Here is a 13,533-nt window from a genome sequence, read left to right on the forward strand (position 1 = left end):
AGTTTAGTTCAGACAGGCGGACTGGCAACCACGAGACGGTCTCTAAGAAGGTTTTTCTTTTAAAAAAAAAAACCGCAAAATAACTTTTGTGTAAGCCTAGTATAATTGTTTGGGTTTGATTTTTTTTTATTTATTTATTTATTTTTTTTTATTTTTGAGAAGGGAATGACTCTCCTCTCACTTGAAGCTGTTTGCTCCATAACCGGTTTTGAGGAGGCGGTGAGGCGCGGCGGCGGATACAGCACCACTAGCAGCAGCAGCAGCAGCAGCGCCAAACTCACAATGCGCCCTGAGTGAGCAGAGGCAAGGAGACAATACAGACCCACGGGCACACTGAGGAACTGCAATCTCTCATCTGGCTTCTCTTTTTCTCGTCAAAGCCGGTTCCAGGGAGGCTTTTCCTTTCATCCACGTTTGCTTTACTGAGCAGTTGAGAGAAAATTGACTTCACAACGAGGACAAGCGGTTTGATCTCCAAACTTAGCCATGACGTCTCCAGCGAAATTCCGAAAGGACAAGGAGATTGTGGCCGAATATGAAACTCAAGTTAAAGGTAAAAACTTTTTAAATGGCTCTCTCCCGTCCAGGGACAACGCGTGCAGGGCCGATATGGCGTTAAATCTGTGCTTCTCTTGATACGTCGTGTGATATCCTTGATTTAGTGGATTGCATGAATTCTTTATTTTTTTTTCTCCCCCCCCCCCCACCACCCCTGCAGCCTCACCTCTCCTTTCATGCGTAAGGGGTTACGCTTGCTTTTGTACTTCACCAACCATTTGTGAAGGTTAATTGTCATTATGCGGACGTGGCAGGTCACTAATATTTAAATAATTGCAACCATGAATAGAACATCATGATGTCTTAAAGCGTGTGATCGCTTCACTGTGAGGCAGCGCGTGAATGGCTAACAAAGACAGTGGGGGGAGAAAAAAAAGCGCAGAAATCTGCAGTGATGTCCAGATGTGGCTTCAACAGTCTCAAAAACGAAAAAAGCGTAGGTGAAGGTGAAGTGTGTACGTTGTGTAGACGATCCGGGAGGCTGGGATTTCGACACAGAGCAGGGCAGGGCGTTTTCTTCCCCTCTCTGTCTCCTGCGTGTCTGTGCAGCTGGTCTGCGCTGCCGCTCGTTCATGCGTGAAAAGCAGATTGCAATTAAATGATCAATTTGTAAAAAAAGGCTTGCTCATTGATCACAGTTCACAGGGGCCTCAAGGGCAGGGGAGACCAACCCGTGTGCGAGGAGGGGGGCGGCAGATTGGAGTTATTATAAAAGGGGGCGTTCAGATTGTTAACTGTTTGCAGACTGATGGGTGTGAGTGGATTTTTCTGTCTCCAGGCAGGTACAGTGGATTGGTTTTGTGAGGCTTATCAGATCTATGGGGTAATGCGTTTCGTACGTCAATCTGGAGATCAAGGGGGGTGAAAGCAGAGGTACCTGGAAGGAGTGGGGGGCAGAAGAGGGCGGGCAGGATATTATCCTCAAAGTGAGCAGCATGTTTGCGCTGCTGCTGCTGCGGTGCCAGATCACCTGATAACATTCCATTCTGGAGCAATTCAACCGGCCATCGTCCCGGTCACATTAGGGCACCCCCGACCGCCCGTAGTGCTGCTGCCCACTGCGACTTTGTCTCAGGAATGAAGTGGTGGTGGAGAGGCGTGCAAATTGTGAAGTTGTTAAACTGGAATTTCTGGTTTTACCATGAAGATGAGTGATGAAAGATTATTAAACGGATAGGCCACAGAGACGCGTAAACTGAATCCAAACACATTTTGTCCATTGGATTAGTTTGAATAAATCCTGGAACTCATGACATTGCTGTATATTTTATTTCAGAATATGTTCAAATGTGATTTTTTTTTTAATTTTTTTTTTTTGCCTTGAGATCCTCTGACTGCAAAGGCCGCACTATGTAATTGAGGTCAATTTGATATCCACCAAATTATAAATCAAGTTTTCCTTGATGCCCTCATTCCCTGAGTTAGAATGTGTTGCTTCTCTACTCTGTCCAGGTATTTTCAAACAAGCATTGATGTCAGTTCCAGAGGTAACTCAACTTGTCCCACTGGTACCCTCGTCTCGATCATCTCTTCCCATTGGTTTACACGCCAGTTGAAAAACTTCTCTGCCTCTCACCACAATGACATTAATGCTGTTGTCTCAATCTCCCTTCAGACTGCCGTTTATGCTTCGCAGCCCGTGTAAAGGCTTTCTATCGGTGCTGCATTGTGAGAGCTGTCAGCCATGTTTGTCAGAATGTGGACTTAATGTTTGTCCATCGACCCTCTGCATTGATTTCTATCTGTCAGTTACTTCACTGCTCCCCAGTGAACAGCTATATTGTGCAGCCTCTTCTCTCCTCTCTTTGACCGCACATTTTTTCCACACACTGTCTTCGTTTTTTTTGGGAATAAACAGGTGAAAGAATGACCCTGTGTTTCTACATAGTTGTTTTAGGTGTACGAGTGTGTGTGTGTGTGTGTGTGTGTGTGTGTCCCGTACAGAGATGTCTCCAGATGTTGTACATCTGGCACTGCTGTTAGGGATTCTGTAATATAGATTATAAGAGAGCAATACACAAAGCAACTGAACGTCATACTTCAGTCTCTTTTTGGTCTTTTACAGATCCACTCTGCTGTTTCACTCCAGCCAGCTGAGAAGGACTCATGCATACCTGAGTGTCTCTGCTGTAATTAGACAGCAAGACTAGACTTTGCATGCTGCAGCCATACGCAGCGGCATCATGGGGAAGATAGACGTTAATCTTCCCGTGGATAACAGTCAGGGCTGTGCAGCAGGAGAGGGAGCTGCAATAACATCCACATATTCATACCGATAGGCTCGACACTGTAAATCAAGCACCTTAAGAATGTATTCCTCCAGAGTATTTAAGATCCTTCCTCGGCATATTAGCGAGCAATGTTTATTCTGATGTATTTTTCAGACGCAACACTCCTGCCATCCTTCCCGTAGCGCCACACAATTATGTTGTTGAACCGTCGTACTACTCTCAAAATACTTGTATACTCGTGCATCATTTTTATCAGTTTAACCTCATCTTGTTTGTTTTAAGCTCGAAGACTTAGGTTGTGACAGCTTAACTTTTACATTTTGTAATCAACCTAATGTGACTGGTCTTGTGTGGCACAGATACAGAGGTAAACATACTTGAAATGGTAAAGGGAAGACATCACAATCCACCATTTTTACTCCACAATGTTCTGAAGATTTTTACTGAATCCGGAAAGCTGTCGAGGGATGTCCCGCTCAAGATTTTATAAAAGGTTGAGTGTCTGATACCTACCTATTTTCCTAAAGCACGCAGTTTCAAATGAAACACTGTGTGTATATTAAAGTTATTAAAATCGGTGCCGTATGTAAGCTCGACACCTCAGTAGCTCTGCAATGCAGTGAGAAAACGACCAACTGGGAGAGTAGACCCTCGTGTACCGCCAGCATGAAGTATGTATGTGTGTGTGTGTGCAGTCCATGCTCCGAACCCCTTATCATCCATCACTTGTTTCATATTTCTTGCATTATGACATGCAGTTTGTCTGTCTTTAGCTTACTTTAAGTGCTCTGCTCAGTACGAAACCCACATACGGCTGGGCATGCATGCGTTTTTGATCAAATGAGAAATCAAACCAGTGTGCAGTGAAGCAATGACATCAGGCCAATACGTAAACTCCACAAATGTCTGTAGTAAAGCCAGTAGCATCAGATACAGCACCTCATAGGTGGTGGTGATCATTTTTAGACAGCTGAGGTGGTGCCGTGTTGGAGTGCGGGCTGTGCCGTGGCTCCAAATGCTCCAAAGCACGTTGAAAAGCCGTGATTTCATCACAACGAGGATCTTGTCATCCAGGAGAATCACTGTCCTATGGAAACTTCTCTCTTCTCTTTACAGTTTTGTTCAGTGTGTGTTACCTCAAAGGACCCTTAGCCCAACATACCTGAGTGAACCTGATGGATTCAGTTTATGGTTTGAACTTGACTTAAGTCGGTTGCACCAAATGGAGCTGCTCGAATGAAAATGCTCAAATTGCAGACACTGGAAGTGGTTGTACTCAATTTCCACTTTCAAATATTTCCACACAGCAGACATGTTGGTAAAGTGCCATAACTCGTAAACACCTTGATCAAGACCCCACTAAAATGTTTTGAGATTCGGATTGGGACATCGCTTATTCTGCGGGAATTGTTGCGAGCGTGCTGACAGGTAAACAAAAGATGGTCATTAGATGTGCATTTAGAAAAATGCTGCTGAGCATCTCACAAAGTAATTTGGAGACTTTCTAAAAGCACTCTGGTCTAATGGCTATCTGACATCCCTCTCTTTCCACTCAGCAAACTTCCCACATTATTTCAGGGTTTTAACTCAGGCCTTGGGAAACATCTTTGTGGAAAACTAAGAAGTGCTGAGTCTTTAAAAATATTTGACATGTTTTGTTTTTCTAGTCCTATTTTTGCCCGGAACTTCAGCATCTGCCCGTGTTGGAGGGGCATTCTGGGAATGTTCACATGTGTTTGTTGCCTCTGATAACGTGCATTGATTACTGTCTTTTGAGGACTAAGACAGTAAAATACAGAAAGTATGTGAACGGCTATGCTGACTGGTGATGCTTGAGTAACCGTTGACTTTTATTCTTCATGCCACTAAACACCCATGATGAAGCGTGCACAGGCAGAATCTTCAAAAGGCTATAGACTGTTGTGATTGTCCAAACTGGCTAATAAACTCATTCAGCTGTGCACAGATGACGTTGATCTGTCTTCCTGATGAGGGAGGAGTGCCTGTGGCAGTAAACCGAAAACTGCGACTGCTTACGTGTGCACTGCTAAGCTCCGTGTTTACAAGGAAGCTAGAGAAACGTATGATTTAGGGTAAATGGCTGCTTTCACCAACACACAATGGGAAAAGTGGCGACAGAGTTCAGGATTGTGGATCCGTCTCTTTTGTTTTGTGTGACACTCTGTGGTTGTGCCTCTGTTTCTGATTGTGAGTAAACGGTCAGCTGATTTTTCATCATTTTAACAGAAGGAATGGGGGATAATGCAAAAGGCTCGGTGAGTTTCTCACCAGCTGTAATGCAGTGAGAGGAAGAGGGAATAGAGAAAAAACAGGAAGTGAAAGGTATGCAACCTTATTGAAACACTGACCTTCATATCAGTCATGTGTGGTGGGAGGTATGTGAGATGCTAATCATTTAGAGGCAGTTTTAGGCGACTTATTGGTGTAATTGTCAACCACGAGTCAATCACACAACTCCAAATGATTCTGTTTACCCACTGCACAGGGGTGTGTGTGTGTGTGTGTGTGTGTGTGTGTGTGTGTGATCGTCTGTCGGAGTGTGTTGGTTAATTAGGCAGCAGGGTCCTGCATGTGAGGGTTGTATTGTGTGCTGAATGAAAATGCTGACGGAGCTCAAAATAGTCACTCAGGAAGGATGTTTGTGTGAAAATGGAACACACATGGATCATACTGGAGTGTGTGAAGCTTCCTGTTTAGGCCCACTGCTTTGTGTTTGGTCAAAGGGAATCAACTGCCTCCCACATAACACACACAGTGCAACTGTTCCTAAACTGGTGTGTGAAGCTTTTTATTTTTTTTGTTCTGCAGTTACTCCGCTTGCCTCTTTCAGTACAGGTACAGAGACGGATACATTCTCTAGTCTGTGTGTCACAATGGAGCAATGTTCTGTGTTCTTAACCAGGTGTCTTCTGTCCTTTAAGTTTTCTGTGTGTGTGTGTGTGTGTGTGTGTGTGTGTGTGTGTGCACGCTCGGTAACAGTTGCCTGGTGCTGTGTCAGCATCATGCACAACATGGCTGAAAATTCTCATTGATTTCCTGTTCCCTTTGCCTGCTTGCCTCTTATTCTCTGCTGTTCGATATGACAGTTTACTGCGGCACCTGAAAGAAAACACTGCATTAAATTTACTAACTCAGTGCTGAGCTAGTAAGATGTCTACTCCTGCTCTGCTCTAGAGGCAAACAGCTCATTTCTGTAAGTGACAGAAAAATGAAAGAAAACTGAAAGAAAACATAAGCGAATGAGAAATAATTGTGTAGAGAAGAAAAGGGCAGCCAGTGAAGCCAAGTGGGATAAGGTCAGAGTTCATCCGCTGAACTGTACACTGGTGGCAGATGTTCCGGATGCTCTGATTGGTTAACAGATGTTTCGTCGGCCCCTCGTTGGCTCATCCTGACACTTTGGCTGCAACCCCCAATCCTACTGCACTGAGGCCTGCTGGGATTGGTTGGAATCCCCCCTCCCTTTTCTCAGGTGCTCATGCTTTGATGTAGAAGTAGTGTGTGTTTATGTGCACCCGTGGGAACCTGATTTGTAGATCCAGGTCGCCTCTTGCACTAACATTTTGAAATCCACAAAACCCACATTTGTCCACGCACAACTCATACTCGGATGCAAACACACACAGGCACGCACACACCCCTGCAGCCTGGTAGCCTTGTTTTTACCTGCTGTGGGTTTTTATTTTGCATAATGTCAACCGTCACATTCCCCGGAGACAGTTGTTTTTTGTTTTTTTTGTGAGTTAATGAAGATGAACAGTGTTGCGGTGGAGAAGAAGTTACCACATGCCTGTGTTTGTATATGTGGGCGTGTGGGCATTGTGGCTCAAATCTTCCCTCATTTTTGTATGATTTTAATATTGCAGCATTGTATATTTTTGAGAAATGAAACAGAGCAAACCTTTATTTAGGAAAACATAATCAAAACTTGCTCACACTTTCCATTAGTCAATTTTGCCATGAATCTGTCTTTTTTTTTTTTTTTTTTTTTTTTTTTGTCCTATCAACCTACATCCAGTGACCCATTAAACCTTTATGAAAAGTGTTGGTCCTCACTTCGGATTCTCTGTTTTTGCCTTTCTCTATCCTTACCCCCTATTTTTCTCACTCTCTCATTGTTACTGTAATTGTGTGTGTCACTTGTCATGAAATATGACACTTGTTTTGGAGCGCACCTCCCATGACAGCCCAAACCTATAATCATCACTTTATGATTACAGCAAATGTGACACGTATCATGTGTGCATGCAGGAGCCTCTCCACCGGACACGGATTTACTACCAGCGGAGAGAGAGGATGTTTGCATGTGTGTGTTGCTGAGAACATCTTTGAAAACGCAGAGATCTATATAAAGCCGAGCTGGACTGAGACGAAGCCCGGTCACATCCTCTGTAAAACAATCAATAGGAGAACAGTTACCCAGCTGCAAATAAATAGGAGAGAGGCGGAAAGAAAGAAAGGAGAGAAAACACAACGGTAGAAGGGTTGGATAATGCTCCCAAGGGGCGCTAGAGGAAACAGGTTGTGTTTGAACAGCCAGAGTGCAAGAGGAGAAATAGCAAGGGCTCTAACCAAGGAGAGAAAAAAAGAGTGGGGAGAGAGGAGGAGGGAGCTGGGAAACATGCAATCGGAGGCCTGGTTTTAAAGAGGTATACAGGTGTGAATAAAGCATCTATTAGCTCAGTTCAATATGTGTATAGTATACTTCTGGTGGCCTTATCTCCGTCTCTTCCTCCCTCCTTCCCCCTCCATCAGCAGGTTTTATCGGCACGTAGGCACAGTTGGTTGCTAGGGTTACTGAATTGCCCCATTTTTTTTTTCTGGGTTTGTGAGGAGCAGAGGGAAATGAGGAAGAATAATGTAGATTTACCTCCCCTGTAGGGCCTGACTAATTAGGTTAGCAGTATACACATACACACCCTTTGGTTCCATTTCGAACCCTCAGACCGTTTTCTTTTTAAGGTCTTCCTTTGGATTGCTATTCTTTTTATTTGCTCTCCTCCAGTCCCATTATTCCTTCTTTCTTTATTGCGTTCTTCCTCCACCGTGTCACTGCTATTTCCTCGTCTCCCTCTGGCTGCGGGGTGGTATGCCATGCATGTGTGGGCCATGAGACAAAGTGCTATCCGAGGAGATGAAAATCTGAATTGCTGCTGATGTTGCCTGAAAATGATACGACCTGCTGTCATTAATATTTGAAGCTTGATGTTTTTCGAAAGCCTGAGGTGGCTTTTTAAACCCTGTAAATAAGTAGCAGAGGGTAGACAAGATGTGCTGGTACCAAGGAGAGAATTTCAGCTTTGTGACAAGCTTTTCTGTGTTGGAACAGACCAGTCACAGCACAGTGGCACTCTCTATTCAGGTTCACACCTCTCTTAATGCTGTTTTAATGAGTCCATTCATCACCTCTTCTCAGCTGAATCTGCATCACTTACACACACACACACACACACACACTCAGCCTCCTGCTTTCTCTTTTCTTCTATATATTCAAGTGCGAGAACACCGTGTTCTCCCCTTGTTGCTATGTGTATGTACCAGTTCTATTTTAGTTGTTCCCAGCATCAGAGCTGCTCTAGTTCAACCCTCTCCCCGTTTTCCCCGCAGTATTTCTTGCAGGCTTATTGAGGCTCGTTTAAAGTGCTGAGTCCTACCTCTACTTCAAATCCACTTTTATGCAGTTTTCTTTCCCACGGTAAACACACTTGCCTTCCATATCCACGGTGTAGTGATTGGAGGAAAAAAAAAAAAACATGACACGCACCCAGAAGGGGAGCATCCCCTGCTCTCCGATCCTGTAAGCAGAAAAAAAAACCTCTTTCCATCTTCAGTCCCCTGATGTCTCATCACCTCACACCTAAACCAGATACATAAACTCGACTGAAACCAAAGCATATTACTGTGTTTGGGTGCGTGCACTGCTAACCCTTTTAACCATAGCTGAAGGTTACATTGAAGTCACAGCTAGGCGGTTATGCAGGAGCGGGAAGTAGATGTGGAGATTAAACTTCACCCAAAAAGTCATTAGAAGAGGACTTGGTGTGTACAGATGAGGAAAACTCTGTGAACAGACAATGCATGCCAAAATCAACAAAGACTTTTTTTTTTATATATATATATATATATATCTTAAAGGGATGATTCATTTACTGGACTCTTGTCACAACCTGGTTTGAAAAAATAAAAATGACTGGATGCTGTTTGAGTTTGGGTGTAGTAAACTCTGGTGTAAACCCATGTCTTAGTGCTACCCCTGCTCCTCAATTTTGACTTTCCCTTTGGCCTCTGAAACAGAGTTACTAAGATTAATGGTTGAAATATTCCACCTGCTGAATTGGATGCCCAAGAAGCGAATGCGTCGTTTAGCAGATAAAGAAATTGTTGCTATTGTGGTTGTCAGCAGTAAATCTAGAAAAACAAAAAACATCTTCAACACCTGGGAATGCTGATGTATGACAGACTGCAAACTGATTTTGTTGTCAATTGAGACCGTTTGTGTTGGATTAATATCTATTTGTGATATACAAAAACCATGCATTCACCGTGAACACATGAATCAGAATATGTCTTGATGATGCCCTGTTTGAAATGTGCCTTTTTAAAAACGAAAGTTTACGGCGCCACGTAACCTGATCACTTTGCTCACTTCCTCTGTCCCAAAGAGAATGTGGACTCCCTTTTGTTTTAAAACCTTAATAGTCTTATCTTTCAATTCTGTATATTGTCTTACATGTTTTTTTTTTTGTCTTTTTTTGCAGAAATGTTTAATTTCTGTGTTAATTATCTGTATTTATTGATGCTTTCATTGGCTTCTAAGTACATTGAATCTACGTCTGATGTATGAAATGTGCTATAAAAATAAAGTTGACTTGGTCTAGGGCATGGCATGAATGAGGGTGGTATGGGCAAGGGATCAAATGGAACTGGGCCTACAAGTGGAGCGATTTTGAAATACTTTTTATATAATTTTTTTATATATATAAAAAAACTGAAAGGATCAAGAGGGACAAAGACACCGGCGGTGCATGTGGTGTGCAGGTTTGGGAGGTTTCTGTAAAGTTTACAGTTGATGGCAGATTTCCATGAATGTGATCAAACCGGGTTAATCACACCTTCAAAGGACGTGCGTCATTCATGTACTGCTCTTCATCTTCATAGCACTATATGTTAGAGGGCGTGGTTGTAGGCACATTAATGATCTTTTAAATTCCTAGCAGCATTTTTGCATTTGGGTTGAACCGACATGCCACTGCTGCACGGTGCTTTGGCTGGTGTGGATGAACCCACCCTGAAAATGTGGTTTACATGTGGGGTACTTTGTACTGGAGCTGTCAGAGGCTGGAGGCAGAAACGCATACCTGAGGCCTTTTTACGTGTCTGCAGCAACCTGCATGATGTCTCTTGATGTGCGCCTCACTGAGCACTGCCACAGTGACTTGTGTTGTGAAGAACAGAGTTATATATGCTCTTCACTCATGCATGTTAAAGTGTGTCCTTAGGATGTGGGATACGTGCTCAACTACTACTCAACGCGAGAGAAACAGTCTTTGTTTTGGTACACTTTGCCCACTCGCTAATCCGGCTCTTTGTGGCAATTATGACAACAACTTCGCAGCTAAGATACTAAAGATAATCACACACAGAGTTACCAGTTACAGTTTCCACCTGTACAAAAGCCGTGCAATAAATCATAATTGCCTCGCCACAGATGTCCTTTTTTTTGTCTGCGTTATGCTGGAGGCCCCGTTGTTTCAGTGGATCTGAGTCAACATGCCCCTGAAATTACAGACTTTTTTGATGTATGTATATAGCTACATTGCTGCTTTGCCTAGGTTAACGTAAAAACAACGACTGTATCAGACTTTCACTAGTATTTCACTCAATCAAATCAAACAAACTCATGGTTTTAACCAAAGTGGATTTTGTTCACTCCATCACCTTTATAGATGATACAGATCAGTTGTGTCTTACTTGCATGTATGTCCATGGAGGCGGGAGATATCTCTACAGGTAAAAGCAACATTTCCTTAAATGTTCACTTATTTTCAGGTTGTTTGGTTGTTACAAATCCCAAATGTGTTGGTTAAAAGGACAGGTTGTGAAGCGGCCGAGTCTGTGCTGCTTTTTTTCTTCTGGTGGTTGTTTAAGCAGCATCCTGAGATATCCCACCATGTGCCCTGTCCCGTACAGGGATCTCCATGCACTCAGGCATGTGTGCAAGTGGCAATTATGCAACCGCAAGTCGGATGGTAATTGTGAAAGTCTCCTAAAGCAAGAAGTATCTAAAGTGAACTAGATGGCATGGGGAAGTTCAGAGAAGCCTTTAATGGATCAGATTCCAGCGGCATTCAGTCATTACTAAAAACTTTTCCTTCACAGTTGATTAACACTAACATTTGCACAGAGCTTTAGAGCATTTAATTGCGGTTTAAAAATGGATATAGGCTGTAGGGCCGCACTTTTGGATGTTTTTCTATAGGTGAAGCAATAGCGCTGTCAAATCTAGTTATTGTCATCGGAAGCGCATTGTCAGTAGTTTGGTGTGATGACCCCTAACAGGGACTATTGTATTCCTCTATTCAGGCCTGTGATCAATAGGAGAATCTTTTCTGTCAGTGTTTTCTCTCCTTGTGCTCTGAGCCCAGAGTAGTGTGTAAAGACCATGTGCCTGCCTGCACTGTGGGATACCCCTCTCAGATTACTGCCTTCGCCCATCCCCTGACCCTCCCTCTGTTACCCTCCTCCCCCTACACATTCCGACTCTGTCCATGTGCTTCCAACAGAGTGAAAATGTGAACATCCTGCCCCTCATGCATGCACACGCACATGCTCATTCCTGTTGTTTAGTGGCCCGTACAGGAAAGGGGTCTGATAGGTTCTTTCCACACAGATGATACACTGTATGCTACATTTTGTCTAAAGGAAGGAAGTGGGAACTGAACCTCTGCCTGGACCTGTGCTGAACTGAAAGTTGAGGCCAAGAGGTTCCTCTTGGAAATGAGCAAAGACGAGTCCCAAGTGTTGGGCTATTGGAGATTTTTGACAAAGAGAGGAATAAAGCTCTAAGAGGGGGATGTGCTTTAACACAAAGACCCTTCCCATCAATCACTTCATCACATTTGTGGCATAGCTGTTTGACACAAGCATGTTCTTGTGACCCCCATCACTCTTTTTTTTCTTTTTTTTTCACCGAATCTTGTCTCTCTCACTGCCCTCCTCTATGATTTCTTTCAGTCTGAGGTTAGTATGGAGTGCTAAAGGTTGCTGCCCATGACACATATGCACATACACACAGGCATTGTCTGTGTGTAAAGGTTGCAGTGGGAGGCGGCAGGCTAAGTGACGGAGTGTGAGTGGGGCTCTTGTCATGTGCTGATGGTGTTCTCTCTGAGGAATGTGGCGGAGAGAGTTCCCCAGGCTGGAATGGTGGATTCCATAGCACTTAGCCAGAGCATGAACATAACCCAACAGGAATCATGTGGTCTTGTTTGTGTTGTGTGATTATTGTAATGTCTACTTAAGAAACTTTTTTTATCAGCAACCTTTTAAAGACATAATCCCATGTGCTAGTTAATTGTGCAAATATGTGTTGGGTGTGTCTAATGAAGCATGTTTTGGAGTTCATTAAGAACTGACCCGCGTTTTCATGCATCGAAGCATCAAACGCAGGATCAGAGCAGCCAATAAAACTCATTGCAGAACTAAAGAGGACCATAAACATGTTGTCTGATATAATCTAACTCGGGTCATAAATGCATGTCATCATCCAATTTGCAAAAAAACACACTGCACTTAGGTTTCTGCATCATGTCCAGTATGTACATCCGTGGTTCTCTGAGAGTTGTTTATACACCACTGGAAGCCTGTGCGGCAAAGGCAGCTTCTGCTAATAACCATGAAAACGGCTTCAAAGAGCTCATTCAAAAAAGTTTTGTCCCTGTGTAAAATGTGAATGCAAACAAGGTGCAATGATTTGATTAGATATATACACTCACTTTAAGGTTTGTTAGCAAATTATTTCAGAAAAGATGGGACGGGGCAACAAAAGACTGTACAAGGTGTATGATTTTAAACAAACACCTTGTGCAACGTCTGACAATTAATTAGGTTAATTGGCCTAAATACAAGGAGGGATTTACTACTCTGACAAACCACATGGTGAGATAGTTTAAGTCTTGGATCTCGATTTAAAGTTCCAAAACATTTTAGGGTTAATTTGATTTACAGTGGGAGATCATTAAAAGATTCAGAGAACCTGGGGAAATCTCTGTATGCGTGTGATAAAACAAGCCGACCAACTCTGAAAGGTCCTGATCTTCTGGCCCTCAAAGGGGACGGGGCTCAATTTTAGAACCTTTTTTAAGAATTTTTTTTTTTTTTTTTTTTTTTTTTTTTTTTTTTTTGCATTCTGCTGGCCTAAAAAGCCACCATAGACTTTTTCTAAAAGCCGACTCGCATTTAAATTCTGTCCAAACAAGATCTATCAAAGCCATCTGAGTTTTGAATGCTAACTGTGGTTATAAACTTAGTTGTTGATTATGAACAGTGCTGGTCTATGTATTGCATTGAGCTGCATTCATAGACATTGACTGGTGATTAAAACACTAAATGACAGGAAAACGTACCTGAATTATAAGCTTTATGGTTTGAACCTAACATCTATTGAAGCATATTTTGTAAATGTTCTCTTTTGAATTAAGTTGATAAGAGGCTTCCCGGCTCC

General features: G+C 43.0%; 1 protein-coding gene across 3 annotated transcripts in view; it reads left to right on the forward strand.

Annotated features, from left to right (window-relative positions):
* Positions 1-13,533, forward strand: part of srgap2 (SLIT-ROBO Rho GTPase activating protein 2) — a 55,808-nt gene continuing 42,275 nt past the window's right edge. For all 3 annotated transcript variants that reach the window (XM_075460701.1, XM_075460703.1, XM_075460702.1), the window contains exon 1: positions 1-553. In XM_075460701.1, coding sequence (XP_075316816.1) covers positions 487-553 — 67 coding nt within the window. In that variant the 5' untranslated portion in view covers positions 1-486. The remainder of the gene's footprint in view (positions 554-13,533) is intronic.

This window comes from Odontesthes bonariensis, chromosome 3, assembly GCF_027942865.1.
Source record: "Odontesthes bonariensis isolate fOdoBon6 chromosome 3, fOdoBon6.hap1, whole genome shotgun sequence".
NCBI lineage: Eukaryota > Metazoa > Chordata > Actinopteri > Atheriniformes > Atherinopsidae > Odontesthes > Odontesthes bonariensis.